This window comes from Puma concolor, chromosome E4, assembly GCF_028749965.1.
Source record: "Puma concolor isolate L17-30 chromosome E4, mPumCon1.1.hap2, whole genome shotgun sequence".
Classification (NCBI taxonomy): Eukaryota; Metazoa; Chordata; class Mammalia; order Carnivora; family Felidae; genus Puma; species Puma concolor.
In genome coordinates this window covers 66857785-66882617 of record NC_141683.1, presented here as the reverse complement: position 1 = coordinate 66882617, position 24833 = coordinate 66857785, and the positions used below count along the sequence as shown (strand labels likewise).

The 24833-nt window shown below is 42.0% G+C and overlaps 1 protein-coding gene across 2 annotated transcripts in view; it reads right to left on the bottom strand.

The window, feature by feature from the left end:
• The window catches only part of CNST (consortin, connexin sorting protein), a 118805-nt gene that overhangs the window by 16108 nt on the left and 77864 nt on the right, over positions 1-24833 (bottom strand). For both annotated transcript variants that reach the window (XM_086693455.1, XM_025926313.2), the window contains 6 exons: positions 19692-19722; positions 17757-17843; positions 17181-17295; positions 14314-14335; positions 14040-14136; positions 4068-4915 (listed from right to left, as the gene is read on the bottom strand). In XM_086693455.1, coding sequence (XP_086549581.1) covers positions 4068-4915; positions 14040-14136; positions 14314-14335; positions 17181-17295; positions 17757-17843; positions 19692-19722 — 1200 coding nt within the window. The remainder of the gene's footprint in view (positions 1-4067; positions 4916-14039; positions 14137-14313; positions 14336-17180; positions 17296-17756; positions 17844-19691; positions 19723-24833) is intronic.

Here is a 24833-nt window from a genome sequence, read left to right as displayed (position 1 = left end):
CTTTTTTTTTAATATGTTTATTTATTTTTGAGAGAGAGAGACAGAGTACGAGCTGGGACAGAGAGAGACAGAGCGTGAGCAGGGGAGGGGCAGAGAGACACGGAATCTGAAGCAGGCTCCAGGCTCCGAGCTGTCAGCACAGAGCCCAATGTGGGGCTCGAACCCACAAACGGCAAGATCATGGCCTGGTCGGATGCTCAACTGATGGAGCCACCCAGGCACCCATTGAAGCTTTTTAAAAACAGTGCAGGTTGTACTTTTGGTGAGAGTGTGTCATGCTCTTTTTTACAAAAGAAAGAATATTAGTGCTTTGGATACTAAGCTATCATTTTACTGAGCAAAGTTATTCTGGATTTAAAAATGCTTCTCGAACCCAGAAAAGTTTCATTTATACAGTCTCTACATTTCTGAACCAAATTAATGTAGATATTTTTAGGTCTCTAGTAGGAGATTTTGTGTAAATTATTTCGTTTGATGTGATGAACCTAATTGCTTAAAAGACACGGCAAACACTCCCGCTGGGCTGGCAGCAGTTGTCAAAGCCAAGTTCAGCGGCAGCCAGAGCAGAGCAATGCAGAAGTGGCAAGAGAATGAAAGCAGGGAGACCAGCAAAGAGGGAAAACCTGGCGACGATAAAAGGTACCGCCACACTCCACCGTAACCAGAGATCGAAACAGTGACGAGCGGTGAGGAAATCTGTGAGGGGCAGAGTCACTCATGGGAGAAGAGAGGTTTGGAAGAGAGAACAGAGGACTTGCAAGGACAGCACAGCACGTGGAAGAAAGCAGCCCAGCCACAGTGGCTCCAAAGGGCATGAAAAATACTGTTCTTAAGTATTAGTTATTAAGAAATCATGTTCTGGGGCGCCTGCGTGGCTCAGTCGCTTAAGTGTCTGACTCTTGATTTTGGCTCCGGTCATGATCTCACGGTTAGGGAGTTCGAGTCCCACATGGGGCTCTGTGCGGACAGTAGGGAACCTGCTTGGGATTCTCTCTCCCTCTCTGTCCCTCCCCCATTTGCTCTCTCTCTCAAAATAAATAAATAAACGAAAATTAAAAAAAAAAAAATCACGTTCTCACAAAAGTATGGAAGCATGAAAAATATTTAAAAAACAATTTGGGTAAAATTACCCAAGTAAGCCGCCAAAAGATGAAACCAGAAGTTCATCTGATTCTTCACTGTATCCTCAGCATGTGACTCACAGTAGATATCCTTAATAGAATTCTCCTGAGAGCATGAAATGGTGTTTGGATTAAAAAGAAGTTTGTACTGGGGAGCTTGGGTGGCTCAGCTGGTTAAACTTCTGACTCTTGATTTCAGTTCAGGTCCTATCTCACAGTTCATGGGATCAAGCCCCTCATCAGGCACAGAGCCTGCTTGGAATTCTCTCTCCCTCCCTCCCTCCCTCCCTCTCTCTCTCTCTCTCTCTCTCTGCCCCTCCCCACTTGTGCACATGCTCTCTCGTTCTCTGTCTCCATCCCCCCTCTCAAAATAAATAAACTTAGAAAAAAATTAAAAAGAAGTTTTGAAATTTTAAAAACTCTTTTCCTGACACAGTAAGGCAGAATGTATTGAAGTCTGTTCCTCAGAATGGAGAAGGAAGTATTCAGAATCATCACAGGACTGCAAATTAGTTCTGTTAATTGTACATAGCTTTTGAGCTTCTTGAAACAGCACAACGTAACAACAGAATTTTAGGAAAGGGAACCATCACGTATTAAAAATAACTTCACAGGGAAGACAACTTTAAAATGTAAATAGTTTCCACCATCCACCAGGTGTTACCTACGTAGGAAAACAAACATTATGAATTTGAGGAAGGAACACCCCACTCGGTTGTAAAACAACGTGAATTCAACCGTAACCCCCACTGTAATTGTTCTATAAGCGGGGGAGACACAACAGGGGCGCTCTGACCCTTCTTCACTATTTATACCTGAAGATGTACTAGATCATCCGTCTTTTTCCCACAGGGTCATCTTGACTACTGGCATGAAAAGCAGCAGTCAGAGAAGGGTGACCTTTTGGCATTCTGGTTAGATTTGAATATGGGTGTGACTTCTGTTTTGATAGTTCCCTGTATCAGAAGCCTGGTGAAATAAACAAGGGAAGGAATACTGGGTCCAGTGCTGTACTACTAGCTCTATTTAATTCTATTTCAATGAAGACTTTTTTTTTTTAAGGATTTTTTTTTTTTATTTGTAACTAATCTCTACACCCAGCGTGGGCTTGAACTCACGACTCTGAAATCAAGAGCGGCACACTCCACCGGCTGAGCCAGCCGGGTGCCCCTCTAGTTAATTTTTTTTAACTTTAAGAAATATATAACTGCAATTGTAATATATTCAAGTGTAATATGTAACTGCAATTTTAACAATTCAGTGGCATTAATTACACTCGCAATGTGTGCAACCACTACCAGTAGCTACTTCTAAAATTTTCTAAAATTTTCATCGACACAAACAGAACTCTGCACTCATTAAGCACTATTAAATAATTTCAAGAAAAAATTAACAAGAAAGAACCACAGTTTATAGAGGACTGACTGTAAATGCAATAAAAAGATAAATAAAAGAAATGAATGAATACTGGACCAAGTGCTTTACTAGTCTGTCTAATTTTGTGAAGAAAAAATTAAGAATAGTTGATGGGAAATGGACTAGAAGTGGCAATAAAGGAAGCCCAGTAATGTAACAGCTAATTATCTTGGAAAGCTTTCGCCGGCTTCCATTTTCCTGAGTACTTTGTCGCCTACTCTGGCTCTGTTGCTTTTCCATTTTCTACTTATAAGTTCTCCTTCCTTTCCTCCCCGCCCCCCCCCCACCCCGTGATGATGCAGAATTAGAAAACAATGGATATAAATGGGACTCATGGGACTCAAAAGGTTACTTGGAAAAAATATATAAGAATAAAAAGAAAAGCAGTTAGTATCCTAATTTTCAGAGGAGGAAACAGAGCTTAGAGAGGTGAACAGTAACTCTGTAGGCTGGTAGCTAGTGGGGTCCACCTCTGACCCACAGCTGACTATAAGACTCCGCTCTTTCCTCGTAGGGGGCCACCCTCCCGAGGGGCTTCGGTTTGGGTATGGCTTTATTGATCTCTTGAGCTTTAAAAAATGGTATTATCAAACAAAGGAGAATGGTCACCTTGATCCTCTCCACCATTTTTTTGTTTTGTTTTGACCAGCTTCATGACTGTTTGGGGAAACTTTGAAACTCTGGATTATTTATAACATTTGGCTTTAGCCAAGTAGCAAGTATTAAGTTTGTTCAGACCTACAGCTTATAAACGAATACAATCAGAAAGAGAAGATTCACAACATACAACTTAATGGCTTAAAAATCTATCCAGTATCTCCTTGTCTTCTTGTATTTTAAAATGTTTCCTTTAGGGGCGCCTGGGTGGCTCAGTCGGTTAAGCATCCGACTTCGGCTCAGGTCATGATCTCGTGGCTTGTGGGTTCAAGCCCCGTATCGGGCTCTGTGCTGACAGCTTGGGGCCTGGAGCCTGCTTCGGATTTTATGTCTCCCTCTCTCTCTCTCTGCCCCTCCCTGGCTGGTACTCTGTCTCTGTCTCTCTCTCAAAAATAAGTAAATATTAAAAAAATTTTTTTAAATGTTTCCTTTGTTCTGCTGTATTGTTTTAAAGAATTAAAAAAATATATTAATAATACGAAGAAATAGTATGTATTTTATCTTCTAGGTGTCTGAGGAAAAAAGATGAGATTTCCTTACAAGATTGTAACGAATCTTGTTTTGATCATAATTGCCAGAATTGTCAAATAAAAGCCACAGCAGTGTAAATAACGGTGTTCATAATGCTTACTGTACCCGGAGGCATGCAATACACTAAGTTCCTGAAGTATAAACATCGCGATCAGAAGTCATTTTATTCGATCCATACAGAAAAATTAAAACTACTAATTATTAAAAGTTTACGTTGAGTCCATTCTCCCCTCATGTCTGAAACCAGGGAAAATTTCCCCAAACCAGGCACTGTTTAGCATAGATGTGCGTCTGAAATTTCATTTGACTTTTCACTGTGCTTCTGTTAAATGCCAAACTTACCTCTGCAATCTCTATCCTCTTTGCGAGATCATCAAGGGAAAGACAGCTCTCGTCAGAAGGCAGATTCTCCTGCAGGCTGTAGGAGGCTTCCTCAGGAGAAAGATCTGGAAGGAGGTCCGAGTCTTCCTCTTGGTCTTCACACGACAGGGCGTCTTCGGTATCTTCCAAGCATCCTTGTAGGAGGCTGTTCAAATAGTCTTCGGTTTCTTTGCTGACTCGGTCGTCGGCAGCCCCCCCTCCCTCTGGACGCCCTGCGCTTAAGTCGGATACCCCAGTGCTCTCACCAAGTACACTCTGGGAGCGCTCTGAGCCGGCCGGCCCCTGTGGGGATTTTCCATCGCTGTCTGTGAGATCAGGTTGCTGCGGCTCATCTAATTCACTGTTTTCCAGCCGGTCCGTGGGCAACGCCTCAGAAGCATCCTTAAGTGGCAAACGGAGCTCCTTTCTCTGAGTCTGCGAATACCTTCCCTCGGAACTCAACGCAGGTGGTGTGAGGTCAGAGCCTGGGAAGACCGAGGGCTCGATCATCGACTCGCTGGGAAGCGACGCTCTGGGGTCCGCGGCGGGGCCTTCTATTTTGGCCGCATCTCGGCAGGCGACCGTCTGAGCCGGCTGCAGGCGGCTGTCACCCTGGCGGGCGTCCTCAGACCTGCTCCCGGCCGCCCCCAGGGGCTGGGCGCGCAGCTCCAGGGCGGCCTGGGCGCGGCAGAGCGGCTCCGCCGCCGTGTGGTCCTTGCCTGCAGTTACCAGAAGGCTCCAGGCATCCGCCTGCCTGTCCATCTGATTACAGCAGCCGCCGCTCTCCGGGCTTGCTCTCCTGGGCTCCCTGCCAAGACAAGTTTCACTCTCTGCAGATGAAGAAAAAACAAGTTGTTTCAAGGTTCAAAACAACACTTTGCACCGGGTGGAAGAGAAAGGACGTACGACTAGTACGTGTGACACGACACAATTCTACACCTCTCCAATGGGAGCTGCGTCTGCTGGAATTAACGGGTGTCCTTAGACACAGGAAATACCCCAAGTAGTCAGTGAGTGACCCTTTACATACAGAAATTAACAGAGATTGTTCAAAAAATGTTAAGAATATGAACAAATAACTTAGTCTCCATGATTATCGAAAAAGCCCCTTTTCAAAGGCTAAAAGGTACTTTTCTGAACTTCACTGGCTCTACTTCCTCTCATATTCACCTTATGTTTGTACATTAGATTTATACTGTTATTTCTATTGGCTTTTCGGTGTTAAACACTACCCACCACGGAAGAGGTTCAGTTCTCCGGTTCTTTCTGTTCCTTTCCCCCAAAGATATATAATCTGCCCCCTCTGGCTCTAGCTTCCCGCTACAGTGCAACACAATTCTGGAGCAAGTCAATACTCACATGTTCACACTGCTATGGCTTTGTAAATATTATTCACAACCTACCCACACTGTGCACTGTGATACATTTTCCTTTCTCATTTCCGCTTTATTGTGCTTGGTGATAACTGCCTCATTCCTTCAGTTAAAAAAAAAAGGGGGGGGGTGTCTGGGTGGCTCAGTCGGTTAAGCGTCTGACCCTTGATTTTGGCCCAGGTCGTGAGCTCACAGTTCATGAGTTCGAGCCCCGTGTCGGGCTCCGCGCTGACAGCTTGGAGTCTCTCGCTCCCTCTCTCTGCCCCTCCCCTGCTAATGGGCACATGCTCTCTCTCTCAAAATAAGAAACTTAAAAAACCCCACAACATATCCTTTGTGAGGTACCTGGCTGGCTCAGTTGGTGGAGCATCCAACTCCTGTTCTTGGGGTTGAGTTTGAGCCCCACATTAGGTATAGAGATTAGTTAAAAAAATTTTTAAAAATCTTAAAAAAACCCCACAATATATTCTTGAGCCCCTAACCAGGGCGGCTTTCTAGGCCTGCTACACAGGCCTCCTCCTGGAATCCCCTCTGGCTGTGTTGGGAACACTGTTTCTGAATCCCAGGTCTTCCTCTTTGTTTATTCTCTGCTGAAATTTTTTTACGGTCCATGGAAGGTAAACTTAAGATTGTTCACATCTGAAAGTCTTTATTCCTTCACCCCTGACTAAAACTTTGGTTGGGTTGAGTTTTCTATATTGGAAGTCATTCCCTCTCACAGCTGTGAAGGCACTGCTGTGCCGTGTTGAGCGCTTGGTAGGGTCATAGAGTCTGTCTGCCAATGTGAATACCAGTCCCTGTCACCTACACTCTCTTCCTGGAAGATTTGGTTGTTTTTCTTTACGTCTGGTGTCCTGAAGCTTCGTGAAATTTCTCTTTGTGTTGGGTGCTTGGTGAGACTTTCAACCTGGAAACTCATGACCTTCAATTCTGGGAATTTTCTTATAAAATTTTCTTAATCATTTGTCCCCTATTGCTTTCTTTTTCTTAAGTTTATTTATTTTGAGAGAGAGAGGTGGGGGGTGGGGAGAGCAGAATGAGCAGGGGAGGGGCAGACACAGAGGGAGAGAGAGAATCCCAAGCAGGTTCTGTGCTGTCAGCACACGGAACCCAGAGCCCGATGCGGGGCTTGAGCTCATGAATCTTGAGATCAGGACCTGAGCCAAAATCAAGAGTTGATGCTCAACGGACTGGGCCACCCAGGCGCCCCACCCCTCCAGAAGGCCTGTATTGGGATTCGGGCCTCTCAGACTCACCGTCTCTACCTTTTCTGCCACACCACTCCTCTCTCTGCCTCTGGACTTTCAGGGATGCTGCCTCAATTCTAACCTTCCACCTCTTCTAATTAATTTTTCCTTGTGGTCATCACATCTTTTAATTTCTAAGAATGTTTTAATTCTCTGAATGTTCTTTTTTAAAAAACAGCGCATTCTTATTTTCATATATACAATACTCTAACTTGTGACACTGTTCATTCATTTTTTAAAAGGTTTTCATCTATTCTCTCCATTCTGTTTCCTCTGAGCTGCTTTCAGTTTGTCGGCTGACTTGGCTTCTGTCTTTCCTATCCGAGGTGACAAGCAGCTCTGTGCTTCAAGGCAAGTCTTCTCCAGGAGTTGGTCCTCAGTGTGGGACAAAGAGGGTCTAGGCCGTTCACTGGAAGGCCTTCAATGTGAGTATCTGGAGGTTTTATCTCTTGGACAGGCAGTTGGTTTCCCCCAGAGGAAACAAGAGACCAGCCGGCCACAGTTCTAGATACTAACTGCAGAAGGCAGGATAAGGTGCTTGCCATTCGGGGGATAAGATCTTCATTCCATCCTCATTTTCTGTAGAATACCCTCCCTTGAGTTGTGCCTCATCCAAGTCCACATTGCCTCTAGTTCAGGTGCTCTAAGAAATAAACCTCAGCTTCCTGCTTGGCAGAAAGGACATATAAACATCTAAGTGTTTCCTTAGGCCCAACCTCCTGTTGCCAGCCCAACCCTGTATGCTTGATCCTAGAGACACCTCCATGTTTCCCATTCCCAAATCCTTCCAGGTGGAACTCAACATTCTCTCTGTAGACGCTCAGTTATCCACCTTCTCTGGTGTAATAAGCCAGTTGCCACCCATCCACTTGCTTTCCAGCTTCCAGAACTTTCTGGATGTCACATCTACTGCTGCTGCTTCCTCACCGATTCAGTCACTGTGGGTTTCTGGGTTAAGAATTCCTTTCTGGGGTGCCTGGGTGGCACAGTTGGTTAAGTGTCTGACGTCAGCTCAGGTCATGATCTCACGGTTCGTGGGTTGGAGCCCCACGCTGGGCTCTGTGCCGACAGCTCATAGCCTGAAGCCTGGTTCAGATTCTGTGTCTCTCCCCCACTCTCTCTGTCTCTCTCAAAAAAAAAAAAAAAAAAAAAAAAAAATCCCTGACATTTCAGTGGTGTTCCAAGAAAAAGTGAAGGTAAGTGTTTGATCCACTATGTTTAATAAAAAATATTTTCCAGGGGGGCCTAGGTGGCTCAGTCGGTTGAGTGTCTGACTTTGGTTCAGGTCATGATCTCACGGTTTATGAGTTCGAGCCCCACGTCGGGCTCTGTGCTGACAGCTCAGAACCTGGAACCTGCTTCAGATTCTGTGTCTCCCTCTCTCTCTCTGCCCCTCCCCCGCTCGTGCTCTGTGTCTCTCTCTCTCTCTCTCAAAAATAAACATAAAAAAAAAAAAGAATTGTAAAAATAAATAAAAATATTTTCTGAATTTTTGACAAGTATGCATTCTAGTATACACTTATTATTGTTAATGTTTGCATTAACACTTAGCACGAAGTTCTGTTACATGGTGCTCCTGAACTCAAGGATCTGGTGAGGTAAGCCTGTCACTCCTTACTGCATTCACTTCACACCTACTAATAAGAACTCTGATGAAATAAAAATGGAATTATAGCTGAGTGCATGACAGATGCTTCATACGTAATGAATTAAAGAGGTATTTCTAAAATGAGAAGTCAGACTTAACCTAAGTTCTAATACATAATCTCAGAAATGTCCACGTCTCTGAGTTACCCTTTCCCCAATGAGTTCTCTCTCTCTTTCTTTGAAGTTTTATTTATTTTTTTTTTAAGGAATCTCTACACTCGATGCGGGGCTCGAACTCAGGACTTGAGATCAAGAGTCTCGAGTTTTTCTGAATGAGCCAGCTAGGCAACCCTCCCATGAATTCTCTTTAGGGTTAAAATCCCCCCCGCAATTCATGATAATAAGAGTAAAACATGCATGAATTAGCACATCTTATACTTTCTGAATACTTTATTAATTAACTTTAAGTACAAACATTTGAGTGGTATCAGGATTGAAGAAGTTTTCACAGGCCACTAAAAAAAATAAACTAAGTACGAAATGTTGATAATGTACAGCTTCTACAGAAGCGAATTCAAAACTAAAAATGTACATACCCAGTCATCTGGGAAAAGCAAGTTAAAACCACAATGATATTCATATCCACTAAAATGACTCACATAAGAAAGACTGACAACATTAAATGTCAGCAAGGATGTGGTGCTACTGGAATTCTCATATACCGCTGGGGGGCTATAAAATGGTATAAACGGCAGACAGCTTGGCAGTTTCTTTTAGGACTAAACATGTACCTTCCCTATGACCAGCAATTCCACCCTCAATTCTTTAACCAAGAGAAATGAAAACATACATCCACAAAAAGACTTAAAGACTTTCTAGAAGTTTTAATCATGATACCCCCAACCTGGAAACAACCCAAATGACTGCCAACAGTCAAAGGGATAAGCAAATTGTGGCACAAAGAGCAGAATACCACTCGGCAATGAAAAGTAATGGACTAGTCAGTCATACATAGTACGGTGACTCTGAAAAACAGTATGCTGATAAATTCTATTTATATCAAATTCTAAAGCAGGGAAAACCCACCAATAATAACAGGAAGCAATGGGTTGCCTGGGACTAGAGGTGGGAGGGACTAATAGTAAAAGACGATTGGAAGGAAGATTCTGGAGTGATGAATATGTGCTACATCTTGATTGGGGTAGTAGTTACATGAGTATACACAGTTGTAGAAACTCCTCAAATTGCACACTTAAAATGGGTATATTTTTATTGCATGGCAATTGTACCTCAATGAAGTTGATAAAAGATGAGAAGGGAAAGATAAGTATAAAACTCAGGATGGGGGGCGCCTGGGTGGTTCAGTCGGTTGACCATCTGACTCTTGAATTCAGCTCAGCTCATCATCTCATGCTTTGTGGGAATGAGCCCCGCATCTGGCTCCGCACTGGCAGCACGAAGCCTGCTTGGGATTCTCTTTCTGCCCTTCTACCCACCCCTGCTCCTCCTATGCACACACACTCTCTTTCTCTCAAAATAAGTAAGTAAACATTAACAAAAACAACTCAGGATGATAATTTTCTCAGAGGTGGGGTAAAAGCAGGAGACAGAACAGACAAGAACACAAAGGTACTCGTAACAGAAATGACAGTAATTTAATCCTTAGTTGGGCATTAGGTTTACAGGTCCTCACTTTGTTTTCATGTATTATGTAATGAATATTATTTTTTACATATAAAATACTGCTTGATAAAAATAAAGAAAATATAAAATTAATAAAAATGCAGCGACTTTAGGGTCAGAAAACCAGGATCTAGCTTTGGGTTCTAATGAATTCTATTCCTGGATAACTCACTTCCTTGAGTTTCTTAAAAACGACTCAGCCTAACTTATATTGGTTGGTAAGAGGAACAGATGAAATAATACACATAAAACTATTTTGAAAATATAAAATACTATGTAAATTACTTGAAGACATAACAATGGCGATTAATTATAAAAGTATGAATAACAGAACATTAACAGAACACCAGTGGCAGGGGCAGTGCTAACATGGGAAGGAAGGAGGAGGAGGAGAAAGACTAGTGTGCATATACGGAGTTCTTACCTTGTGCAGGTACTGTTCTAAACTCTTAACATTAAATGACTACTTAAAATTTTTTTTTTTTAATTTTTTTTTCAACGTTTATTTATTTTTGGGACAGAGAGAGACAGAGCATGAATGGGGGAGGGGCAGAGAGAGAGGGAGACACAGAATCGGAAACAGGCTCCAGGCTCTGAGCCATCAGCCCAGAGCCTGACGCGGGGCTCAAACTCACGGACCGCGAGATCGTGACCTGGCTGAAGTCGGATGCTCAACCGACTGCGCCACCCAGGCGCCCCTTAAAATTTTTTTTTAATGTTTATTTATTTTTGAGAGAGAGAGAGGCAGAGCATGAGTGGGGGAGGGGCAGAGAGAGAGGGAGTCACAGAATCTGAAGCAGGCTCCAGGCTCTGAGCTGTCAGCACAGAGTCCCACATGGGGCTAGAACTCATGGACCTTGAGATCATGACCTGAGCCAAAGCCAGATGCTCAACTGACTGAGCCACCCAGGCTCCCCATGAAATGACTACTTTAATCCATGTAAGAATCCTATGATGTTAAGTACTATCCGTGTCCACATTGTGGAGTTGAGGAAAGGGAGGCCCAGAGAAATTAGGCAACTTGCCTAAGATCACGCAGTTTTAAGCGGTGGAGACAAGATTCAAACCAGACAAATCTGGCTCCGGAAACAATGTCTTTAACCACTGCACAAAAAAACGGCAAGAGCAAGGAATGTGGAGAAAAAGAAAAGGGAAACAAAGGGAAACAAACGTCTACACGGTACCATATGTTGGGCGCTATTAAAAATGAGGAATATGAGGTAAAACAAAAATATCTTCAATACCATTTATTTTAATTTTTTAATTAAAAAAATTTTCTTAGCAGGTTTCCCTCCCAGCATGGAGCCCAGTGTAGGACTTAAATTCATGACCCTGAGATCAAGACCTGAGATGCGATCAAGAGTTGGGCCTTCACTGACTGAGCCACCAAGGAGTGTCAAATACCAATCATTTAAAGGATTATTTTCACATTTCTCTTTTTCTTACGTTCTTACATTTCTGTGCGTTTATTCAGAAAATAACCAATCTGAGGAAACCAGTTCTGGGAAAGGGGACATGATTCTTTCAAAGATACTGTTTCATCAGACTTGGCAAGATTTCTCTGCCCAGAATTTCCTGCATACCTTCCTCATAAGATGGAGGTCAGTGAGATGCCCGTGCTGTGAAAGCCTTTGGGAATGCATACAACTTACTCAGCGGAAGGCTGCTGTGTTCAGTCAGAAACCAGAAGACCCAGGTTCCAGACGTGAATCAAAGCACAAGCAAGCTACTTAAATGTGGAAGCTCAGCGTCTCCTCATCTGTACACCACGTTATCTCCCAGCAGATGCCGCTACAAGGAGTGCTGAGCTTGACCTGTGCAGCAACCAGTACTAACTGGTCAAGTCAGTCAGCCAGTAACACCACTGTTCCCAGACAACGGGCCATGGAGACACATCCACATCCAAACTGGGTCTACTTGTGAATTTCTCCTCTTTAAGATCTTTATAAAGCTCATTGTACTGTGCTTTCCCATATAAAAATGACTGGAAAAGAGACAGCTACTGTGGTAGATAGTATGGAGGTTCCTCAAAAAATTATAAATAGAATTACCATATGATCCAACAATTCCACCACTGGGTATTTACCCAAACAAAATGAAAACGCTAATTTGAAAAGATGTGCACTTATACGTTTATCACAGCATTCTTTACAATAGCCAAGATACAGAAGGAACCCAAGTGTCCACTGATAGACGAATGGATAAAGAAGATGTGGTCTACGTACACAGGGGAATATTACTGTGCCATAAAAAGAACGAGACCTTGCCATTTGCAATAACATGGATGGACCCAGAAGGTATTGTGCTCAATGAAACAAGTCAGACTGAGAAACACAAAACCATGATTTCACTCACATGCAGAATCTAAAAAAACAAAAACAAATGAATAAACAGACAAAAAGCAGAATCAGACCTATTAAATACAGAGAATAATCTGGTGGTTGTCAAAGGGGCGGACGGTGGGAGGCGGTGCAAAACGGGTGAAGGGGAGTGAGACACACAGGCTTCCAGTTACGGAATGAAGAAGTCAAAGGAATAAAAGGTACAACACAGGGAACATCGTCAGTGGTACTGTAACAGTATTGTATGGTGACGCACGGTAGCTAGACTTGTGGCGAGCATAGCATAATGTACAGAATTGTCGAATCAGTATGTTGTACACCTGAAACTAATGTAACATTTTTGTCAAGTATACTCAAAAAAAAAAAAAAAAAAAAATCAGGTACTTACTTGTAGGATTTTTTTTTTTTTTCTTTTAAAGATCAGGGATGAAAAGTAGAAAGAGAAGTTTGCATTTAAAAATGCAAAATATAAGGGGCTCCTGGGTGGCTCAGTTGGTTAAGCATCCGACTCTTGGTTTCAGCCCGGGTCATGATTTGGCAGTTTTGTGGGTTCAAGCCCTGCACTGGGCTCTGTGCAGGTAGCACGGAGCCTGCTTGGGGTTCTCTCTCTCCCTCTCTCTCTCTCTCCCTCTGCCCCTCCCCCGCTTGCTCTCTCTCTCTCTCTCTCTCAAAAAATAAACTTAAAATAATTTTTTTTAAAAAACAAAAATGCAAAGTATAAAATAAAATTTTATTTGGAGAAGGATCCAATTCCTTAAAAAAAAAAAAAAAAGAAGAGACAGGAAGAACAGAGTGTGTAGTAAGAATGACCTAAGGCAATATCCCAAATTCCCCTCATGAAGAATAGGGGGTAAAGATGTAGGGGGGGAAAAGGCTTGTAAAGAGAGAAAGGCAAATTCAATCGAAGGCATCCTCCTCCCCCTCTCAGTCCTCCCCCTCCTCTCCACCTCCTCCTCCCCCTCATCCTATGTCTTCAGGCAACTCAGTCAAAACACCTGATGCTGCCTGTTTACAAGCAGGGCTCTCAGGTCCAGGGACATAAAGCCTCAGAGTAGAAGTCAGTACTAAAATTGTATTTCAGGAAAAATAAACACCCAAAAGTGTATTTATTTACCTTTATTTTCTGAAGTTTCTATAGTGTACATCCATTAGTACTGTAAGAAAGAGTTTCTGAAAATCTTTAAACTTTGGGCGTAAGACATGAAGTAGTATAAAATATATCATAAATACTTCAAAAATGTACACGTGCGAGTTGAAGTACACCATATGTTAGAAAATACAAAAAGGAAGAGAATAAATTGCTATAGATGAATTACCAAGAAACAAGACTTCTTAAAATATCTAGATTTACAGCACAAATTTCTGGTAAAGTCTCTATAATAATTGCTGGTTTTTAAACAAAAAAGGGTGTGCAAATATGCCAAAACTGACTCTGTTTCAGAGCATTTTTGTACAGTTTTGTCAGTCTGTTAGATATATATAGCTACCTACTGAACACAAGGACATAAGTTTGTTTTTATAAGAATTTAGATGTTATAATTTCTACTACTAGGCATCTAAAAATAGAGTTACACAATATAAAAAAAATTTTGCTTTGCAATTTGTCTAGTAGGAGAGGTATACGCATGCAAAAAAATGTAAATGCAAAAACAGTCCTTGTAACACTTGTAAAATGTAAGAGGCAGGCGTCTCTTACGCCCCTCTCTAAATGTGAAAACATACCCGGCTCTTTGGCTGTGGTTCCTCTTTCATTTGGATCTTCAGAAACTATTAATGGCGTAAAGCATTTCCTTCCCAGAGGCTTTTCTACGGCTGCTATCTAAAAAGTTAAAAAACAAAATAAAACAAGAAAAACTTTTGGGGAAACTGCTGCATTAAATTAGAAATCTGAAAATAATTTGAGAAGCGTTTCATTATTTCCTAAAACAGTCCATACAACAGACATAGGACACTTAACATTTTTTCCATCGATATTTTCAAGGAAACTGTCTCTTACCTTATGTTTGGACAAAACAGGACTGTAGAAGAAAAGAGAAAAAAAAAAGATTTTTGAAAAATTACAGCAGCAATATGCTTCCAAACATATGTCACTGAAATGGCTGTAAAAATAAAATATAGCTTCTCCGGATTCTAAAATTAGTGCAGAACATTTCCACTGCTGACACATTACCACTGGTTCACACAGTTCAAAGGGCAGCTATATAATGTGGTAGCTCCTTAGATAACCAAATATTATTGAAAACCCCCAAAGAAGCTGAGATCCAGGGGAAAAAATGTCAACATTTTGCTAATAATATAAAGAGTATTTCACACACACACTTTTCAAATTTTAGTTTATGTCATTATGGTCTGAAATAGGTTATGATGAAAGATAATTTGATTGGCATTATCCACGGAAACAGGTAACAAAAAAATAATTTTGAAACATTATCTTTTAGGGAATACCAGAGATAACACAAAGGATATGTCCATGGAAAAGGTGTGCACAAAAAGATAGCCATTTTATTCAAATACTCAAAAATCAGAAACAATCTGAATGTCTATTAACAATATAATGGATAGATGAATTGCTACACATACAGCAAATCCACACAGGAATAAAACTGAGCAAATTACCATTAATATGCATCAACATGTAACTCAGACATAACATAATGATGGGCAAAGGCAGTTAATACAAAAATGTACATTCTGTATGATTACATTTATCAGAATCACAGAACAGGTAAATATACTGTTATAGAACTTAGACACTGGTTATTTTAGGGGGTGGGTACTGACTTGGTACCTGTATGAGGGAGCACCGTGAGGGGCTGGGCTATTTTGTATCTAGGTCAGAGTGTAGCTCCAGGGACATATATGTGTATGTAAAAACTCACAGAGCTTATGCACTTCATTGTATATGGAATTAAAAATTATTTATATTAAGAAATTTGGGAGTAACAATTTGGGGGGATTATTTACAGTTATAGCATAAACACATCATGCCCATATTATATTAAATAAATTTTCGTTTTTAAATAATCAAAACATCTGGGGTGCCTGGGTGGCTAAGTCGGTTAAGCATCTGACTTCAGCTCAGGTCATGATTTCATGGTTCGTGGGTTTGAGTCCTGCATCAGGTTCTCTGCTGTCAGTGCAGAGCCCGCGTCAGATCCTCTGTCTCCCTCCATCCCTCCCTCTCTCTCTCTCTCAAAAATAAACAGTAAAAAAAAAACAAAAAAAAAAACAAAAAAAAGAGATTTAAATAATTAAAATATCTGCAACACATTAAAAACTATTAGTTCCATGGGAAAGGCAGGGAAAGTGTCTACACTGAATATTTTGAAAGTAAGAAAACAATCTCCTGGGGCACCTGGGTGGTGGTTAAGTGTCTGACTCTTGATATTGGCTCAGGTTGATGTGACTCATGAGTTTGAACCCCATGTTGGGCTCTGCGCTGACAGTGCGGAGCCTGCTTGGGATTTTTTCCTCCCTTTCTCTCTGCCCACCACCCCCCACCCACCCCAATCCCCTGCTCGCATGCTCTCTCAAAATAAATAAATAAACATTACAAAAAAAAAAAAAAAAGGCAGACTGCCACATGCAGTGCCTCGTTAAAACAAACAAACAACCCCCCTTATCTATTTGTAAAGATTCCATTATTTTAAACCTCTATGAAGTTGCAAGTTGATCTATTTATAATATGCTAAGAAACTGGGTTATAATGCACAGTCCCTAAAAATACTGTTTCAAAGGTTCAAATTAACAGAAGGCAACTGTTACCATGAGAGGTGAATGAGCATCATTTCTGAATCCACAGTGATTCTTTAAAGGCTGATCTCCAAAATAATCAGACCCCAAAACAACCATCCGCTACCTGAGCTAAACAACAATTGCTTGGGTCTGTTGCATTATTAACTGAGTTTCAGTTTACTCTGTGATTCTGGAGGAAAAGGATATAAAGTTATCAACAGAATGGAACCTTTCAGCTTCTGAATGGAGGATGTTGTGCATCTCAGAAATCTGCATTTGTTTGAAGACAGTCATGCCCTGTCACCTTGAGAATTTCGAGTCTTAAAATAATGATTTCAAAAAATATATGCAAATGCTTTGTTATCACTACAATTTAGTTTTAAAAATCCAATTTGATACAAATAAAGCAACTTAAAATTATCTGGTAAATATAAAAAAACTATATGGTGGGGCGCCTGGGTGGTGCAGTCGGTTAAGCGTCCGACTTCAGCCAGGTCACGATCTCGCGGTCTGTGAGTTCGAGCCCCGCGTCAGGCTCTGGGCTGATGGCTCAGAGCCTGGAGCCTGTTTCTGATTCTGTGTCTCCCTCTCTCTCTGCCCCTCCCCTGTTCATGCTCTGTCTCTCTCTGTCCCAAAAATAAACGTTGAAAAAAAAAAATTAAAAAACTATATGGTAAACGTAGCTTTCCTTCTGCAGTATTTTGGTTAAATATTGTACTGTTTTTGCTTCCCACTATTAGACAAATCTTACAGATTTTTTTTTCTACAACATACAAACACTGGCAAACAACTACGATAAAAAAAATCCTAATACACGCTTTTTTTCCATCTGAGTCACCTAATCTCTTAGCCAAAAAGAGACCAAAATTAGATGTTACATTTTACAATTTCTGATTAGAAGGTGCTTTGAACTTACGGAAAGTTGAACTTTTACAATGCTCAGGCTAAGAAATTGAGATAAAAGCTGAGAAAGAAACCTAATCGTTTCATTTTACCTGCTTTAATTTCTCCAGCTGAAAATATTAACAAAGAAATAAAAAATGGATCATGGATTTCAAATATTCAGCGCTACAATGCTTCTTCAATACTCTATTCCAACTCATTCTACACAAATACTGATGTACTTACTCTTGATGTGTTGTGCAAAATTTAGTAAGACGTTCAAAATCTTCACCATTAAATCCTTTTTCTGAATTCCTTACAGATGTAATTGTATGTGGCTGTACAGTTTTCCATTTTGTTTCTAAATGTAAGATATTTGTTAATTACTGGCTATTACGAAACATATTTAGGAGGGCAAAAGTAGTTGACTAGTGTCACTGATAAAGATCACCATGCAAAATTATCTCCTCACACAACCCAAGTTAACACAGTTACAAATAGCTAAGTGATTACTTTTCAGTAGGAGTAAATACTATCCCAGAGACTAAATTAGCCAATAGGCCCTGCCAGGGGATCAGAAGAAATGCAGAGTTGTAAGTGTTCTTTTCTTGCCATTGATAGCAAAAGCAAAACACAAAGAGAGAAATTTTCTCACAGTGACCGGACTTGTGGTAAAAACGCTACCTTCTTTGCAACATTAACTTGACTGTGGAAACATCTATTTCCTGATTTACAAAACCAGGTCAAATATGTTAAATGTCTAGATAGGAACATGCTAGATTACTGATAATTGCACATCATCCCATGTCAGTCCGTACTTACCCCACTCTTCTTGAATGGCAGAGAGGTTTGCGAGCAATTTCTCATGATACAGTCGTTCAAGCTGAATGAACTTCATTGCTTTCTCATCTGAATAGAAAATTTGAGGAAAATAGAAATCTGGACTCTTTACATTTAGCCTAATATGTTAAGAAGAATGTTCTATGGAAATTGGGAGATTTGGAGCTTACCAAAAAATGAAAGGACTCTAAATATTTTTAGGTTTAAACAAATCTTATTAAGTAGGGTTTCCTGGTTTTGGAGTAGGTAAGTTTCCATACAGCGTGGGATGCCATAGCTATGTGGGTTCCGTTCCAGCAGCAAACAGAAACAAAAAGGTTTTAATGCTGAAGGAATGCCTGCTTGCGAATGTATCTCTAGAAGAATCAATTAAAAGTAATGTAACTGGAAACAGCACCCACAGGGAATCCTAGAGTCTAAGTGTTTCCCATTTTTCCCCCTTAAAGCACCTGTCAAGCAACTGTGCTACTAAGTCAGGTGTGTTCCTGATATCTACTCACCTTGACCCTCGACTTATTTCCCACCGAAGGCTTTTCTCCCACAACACCAAAGGGTTACACGCCTGAACAAGGACAGAGCACAACATTATATGGGTCTTTTGTGGAAATTTACCCAACTGGCCAGAGGGATTCTCATAATTACGTGCGTGTACTCTTTTGTGGGTTTTCGTATAAACTTCCGCCTTCTCCATCCGTATCATGCATTTAGCATCATAGGAGGTCGTGATAAATTGTCCAGCTGTCTATCTTCCTTTGGGCCTTGTTCTAAATGTTGACCCAGAAAGAAGGAAGAGAAAAAACTCGCTGTTTAGCTTTTTGCCCTTCCCACGATAACCGAGGTTCATCCGCCGCCTAGGCGGGGGATCATCAAGTAGGCCAGGGGGAAGAGGGGCAATTCCATTTTCCATTTCCCTCTGCCCTAAAGTACACCAGTGTTTCTCAAACTTTACTGGACACAAACTGTATCTGGGAAACTTGCCAAAATGCATATTCCTGGGTCGGATCCCCGAAGCTCTGATTCTCAGACCCCTAGATTTGCATACCAAGAAGCTCCCCGAGATGTGGGTGCTGGTCTTCAGTGCCCTACGAAGTACTCACTATTTGGTTAGAAAAGCGTTCTAGCCGCATTTCCACCAGAATTAGATTTCCCGCACGCTTAGTCATGAACGGCCACCGTCTCAAGTTTCCACAGTTTGTCTGACAGGGATAATAGCTGCTTCTCCCGCAGTCTGCTTAGAGACGTGGTAAAAGTCGACAAGGTTAGCAGGAGAAACACATCGCACAAATGGGGAAATACAGGTGAGTTTAGGGCACATTCTTTCTAGAGAGTAGATATTGGGCCATCCCTGAAAAAGAGGAGCCATTTATAAAAAGGCCAAGTGGAAAACTGGGGGAAGAAATGTTTCCGATAGAAAAGCTAAGCTCCTGCCTGGGCGGTCTCACTTGACAGCATCTATCCTGTTTCTATTACAAATGAAGAATTCGGTCTTCCTTCTGCAGCCAGAAGTTATAATAAGAAAGTCCTGAGATTTACCAGGTGTAGTATGGCCAAATGAATATCACTTGACTCGGACTTCTGTTTTAATTCAAAAGAAAGAAAATCCAATAGATTTTCAAATTATACTTTTCAGCAATGTGCTTCTCCCCCCCTCTCCTAAACACGCAAAATTGATATTATGGTAAAATTGGGGCTTCTACATGTCAGGTCAAATTTGGGTGGTTCTAGAGAATCTTCCGGAGTAGCAGAAATTCTCTACATCTTGCTTTCTGAGGTGGTTACATGGGTGGACACAGCTGTTAAAACCCACTGAAAACAACAGATATAAACATGTTGTATGTAAATCTCAATTTTAAAAACATGGGCAGTTCTCTATGAGTCAGTCCTATGAATTTCTTCCTGAATTTAAGAAAAGGATACAGTCTTCCTCCTGGAAATAGGACTCTGCTATCTGTCAAACAAACAAACAAACACACACACACAGGAAATTAGATTCATATTTGGATGAAAAGGCAAACCTGGAAAACATCAAGACCTTGACACTCTCAGAGTGTCATCAAACTAAGAAAACTCTTATTCACCAGATGAGAAGAAATCTGACTGTAGGCACAGGACACATTTCTGAAGTCACTTATCACAAGCAGAGTAAACAGAGATGTTCTTTGGTCTTTACACAACCTCTCTTCCTACTCTACTTCACATCAAAGCAAACTTCACCGATTTGTTAGAGTTTAGAAGTAAGAACTCTAACGAATGAGGAAAACGCTACAGGGGCTTGTAAAGAGATAGGGTGAGGGAAAGAGTGACTATGTATTGTAAATCACAAAGTTAAAAGGCGTCAAGTCACATGAGACTCATGTGCATTTCACAAACTACCTCACGGGACACTGACTTTTGGTTCTCTTTCGGTATTTCACAAAAGGCCAATAGTGCTAAACAGTTGAGCAACGATGGCTGGAATATATACAAAGTGCCACACAGTATAAAGGGCACTGGATGGGGGGTCCAGAGCCTCAGGATCTGGACCCAGTCGAGGCTGATCAGTTACCAGATTCATTCTAACGCATACTTCAACTGAAAAATTCTTGGCCTCTAAAAACGCGGGGATCTTTTATTTCTATCTTTATTTAGATATGGCATTAATAAATAGAACAGTAAAACTGAAAGTATTCACTGAGAAATATTTGCATAAGCTGTTGTCATATTTAGAGTATTTCACATAAGTCCTTTACACTTGTAAAACCGTTTCATTCTTACTAAGTCTCTAGTTAAAAAAGGTGTTCCATTTATAGATCCCTGTCTCCATTTTCCAGCTCTCTGCCAATGCAAAGAGCAATGAAGTCCTTGTCAAATCTATAATCAAGCAACAAAGAGGAACGTTTTCCCCCAAGTCCTATGGTGGCAACAGCATACTTTTAAAAGAAGATATCTGCCTAGCTTAAAATTTATACGACAGCTCTAACATTTTTCTATGGGCAATATACGTAACTGGACTCAATCACTTCTCTGTCAAGTTTTAATTTCACCTAAAGCTTGAGCCCACACTTATTTTCTATTCTCAGGACTTTGCCAAGGATAAACTGCTTGTCTTTATCAGCTCATCGATCTAAAGGTGTGCTATATTGGTCCTACTGGAACCACAGCAGATTGTCAATATTTGACCACTTTTTACTCCCAAAACAAGAATTTCATATACTACAACCAGCAGTGTGCTGGTCCGTGTCTAACCTCTGGCCCCTGAGTGCTGGAGAGAGCCCTGATTTGTAGCATTTGCTCATTTCTGTGGTGTCAATACTTCCATCACGGCCAATCCTGAGCTCCCAACATGATGGACGTCACTGGATGTGGTTCTCATGAGCCAGCAGTGGTGAGCACCACTGGGTTACACCTAACAGAAACCAGTGTCATTTCATTTATCAACTTCCAGTGAAAAATCGACTACCCATCACATCCAAGACGGTTTCTGGTTGCCCACGATGATTAGATTTCTGGCTCTTCAAAGCTATTCTCCTCGCCTGCTGCATTTGTGCACCACTGGCACAGTCATTTATAAAAAGCTGCACACGCTTACAAACCAGACTTTCTGGCACTACAGAAATATACATTTCAATTAGCTTCCAGATTTCTGTGACGGTTCCAGTAACCTAAAAGCAACCACAGAGAGAGGGTCATGAGACCCAATGCCTCAAAAGTAAAAGGCATTTCCAGGTGAAAGGGCATCTGAGAAAATAAATACACTGCCCCGGTAGAAGCCCGCCCCTGGCCAGTCTAGCATCTCCTTTGATATCCCAGGTCTAAATCTTGGAGGTAGCCTGGAACGGCAGAGAGAATGCGGAGTGTGGAGGTGAGTAACTGACCTGTGTTCTGGTCCAAGCTTTGCTACCGTTGGCCGTGTGACCTTGGACAGATATGTCATCTCATGTCTCAAGCCGCAGCTTCCCTTATCCGTCCGACAGGGACAGTAACACCTACAACTCTCCGAGACCAGGCTGCTAGGCTGCTGTAAAGGGTAATGAGGGAGTACGTGTCTAGCGTAGTGGTCAACACACAGCAGTAAGTGCTGAGAATGGTTTCTGAGTCTGAGTCTGACCCAGAAGTACAAGATGCAGAGTAGAATCATGGGAAGAAGTAAGCTGAAAGTCACTTTGGGAGGGCAACAGTTTTAAGTCACCTACCAGGAACTAGAAAAGGGAAGTAGGAAGGTGTATTTTTTGACCCCAGTCACAGAGACTGGCTTCAAGGATCCCAGCACATCTATTTCCTGTCTGAGTCTGACACCAGTTCAGTATCAACTCACTGAGCACAGAGCACCCCACTTGGTGTTTCCCTTCCCACTTCTATATGAAAGGCGTCCAAGTTTATGAGTTCAGTTATATACCTAAAGCTAGCCTGCAGTCATATTAAATAAGTGTGTGAAAGATTACTCATACCGAGAACAAGAATTTTTAAGTGGAATCTTCAAGAGTTTCAAGAGCTAAAAATACAAGGATGTATCTGATGTAACTGTAGTCATGTTTCCAACGGCCTTTAGCACATATTCAATGATACATCACTTCCAAAATAATGGACTCTCCCTCTCCAATTCCTCATTTCTGTTAATGGTACCACCCCTCGCCCAGCCGCATCTCCTGGTCATCTCTGACTTCTCTCATCTGCTTCGTACCCACACCAAGTCCTAGTGACCGTCCCCTCCAGAGGACCGCGATCCATCCCTCTCCGTATCCATCGCCGCCACCGTAACCCACAGGCTGTCCTCACCTTATGTTTGAGTGATCAGTGCCTCCTTTCAGTTACTCTCATTAAAACCGTGCGTGCCTGTGGCGTACGGAGTCACAGAGCCCTATAATATGTGCTCACAAAGCCCTGCCACTCTTGCCCTTTTCTCCTTTCTTCGGGAGCAAGCATTCAGAGTCCTTCCGGTTTTTTTCTTTTAACCTGTGTCTCCCTACACATTATGCCTATTTTGGTCATTTCTGGATTTTTCACTTTTAGAAGATGAGGACTGAGTCTTTTGCTCCCCTCAGCCTAGCCCTGCAAACACACGCTACATGTACACATTCTGTGACACCCCCCCCCCCCACACACACTGTTAGCCTGTTATGGGTAGATAACATCTAATGTGTACCTTGTCATTGAGCCTATCCAGACAGTAAACTCTTACTACTTTCCCCTTCCTGAAAACCGTTGGTTTCCTCTGGAGTTACTTTTTTCTTTCCTTTTCCCTCCCACTTTTCTTTTTTTTTTTTTGGGGGGGGGCACAGTTTTACATGCACTTGTCACTTAGACAACTCCAAACACATCACCAAGAGTCTAAATCTGCCCTCGATACACTCAGGTACAGCAAATACTCAGAAATAGGAAAATGATATAGAAGTTTCTCCCTAGACTATTCTGATCCCCTCCAAACGGAACTTGGTTACTCTCTCCTCAGTACAAAGCTGTCGTCTTAGAACATTCCTTCACCTACAGACTCCTTTCGCCTCTCTCCTAGGCAAGATCCCCAATTTCAGCTATCTCGCATCCTGCTCCTTGGTTTAGTCCTTTGTTTTGGTGCAGCCTCTAGTGGTTTCCTCAGAAAGAGCAGAAAGGAGACACCAGAGGCCCTGAAGCAAGAGCATCCTTGGATATCTGAGGAAACACCAGAAGGCAAGTGTACGTGGAAAGGGGTGACTAAGAGGGAGAGTTTCAGAAACTGAGGTGTACCAGGGAACAGCACCGCACCGTGCAGGGTCTTCTAGGCCACGTAGGGATTTTAGCTTTTACTCTGATGAGAAGCCACGAGAGGGCTCTAAGCAGAGGCTGACATGATGTGACACATGTCACATCATGACCCACAGAAGTCACAATGGGTCACAATGACTGCTGTATGGAGGACAGTGATAACATGGAAGAGGGAGAGGACAGGGTTTCTACAGTGAGGGGTTCACTGCGAGAACCAGGTGAGATGTGACGGTGTCCCGTACCGGGGTGGGGGCAATGAAGGAGGGAAGAAGGGCTCAGATTCTGGGCATACGTGGAAATAGGTCTGCAGCACTTTCTGACTGGAACTGGATGTGGGGGGAGGTAAATAAAATTTGGCTGTAAAGTATTTGGTCTCAGCAACTAAATGGATGGAGTTGCCGTGTAACAAAAGGGTCTGGAAGACTAGGAAAGCAGAAGATTTGGAAGAAAAACTGAAGTTTGATTGGGGACATCTTAAGTTTGAAATGCTCTGCAGACACCTCAGGAGGCCAGATACTGAAGTCCGGAGTTCAGAACTGCCTAGTGAAGTGCTCCAATGCTGAAAACTGAGTAATCTTTGGAGGACTCAACAAACGAGTCAGAGAAAGCATGGCTAGTGACGCAAGACGTGAAAGCCAAGAAGGAAGGGTCCCAAAGGGAAATAAAGAAAGTGTTTCAAAATGGGAGTATGTGATTAACCTGTCAAAGGTTCTAATGCCTCCAGCAGGATGGAAACTGAGGACTGACCACTGGATTTGCAACATGGAGGCCACCTACGACCTTCAGAATGTCATTTTGGTGGAGTGTGGGGACAAAAGCCAGACCAGAGTGGGTTCAAGAGAGAAGTGGGTATGGAATGCTACCCAAGCAGAATCATTGTCCAAAATGGTTTAAACTGAATCACACCATGGAGAGATAATCAGACAAAACCTAATTATGGGACATTCTACAAGAAGTCTTGGGCTCTTCATAAGGGTCAATGTTACGAAAGTTAAAAAAAAAACTTTTCAGGCACAGACTGTTTCCGATCACGTAAGACTAAAGAGTCTTGACGACCGAATGCAATGTGTGGTCTTTCATGGGATCCTGGATTCGGGGAAAACTAGTCACATTTGTGGAACAACGTGAGGAGAATTCAAATACAAGCTGTACGTGAAATAATACTATTTTACCAGCATCTCGTTTCTTGTGGTTGATACAGGTCACGCAGAGGGGTACCCACGGTGTTGGGAAACACATGCGTGTGTATTTAGGGGTGATGTGATATAATACCTAAAAAGTACGGTGTTTCAGTGGCAAATACGTGTCTGTAGGGGGTGGGGGGCATGAAAATTCGGCAAA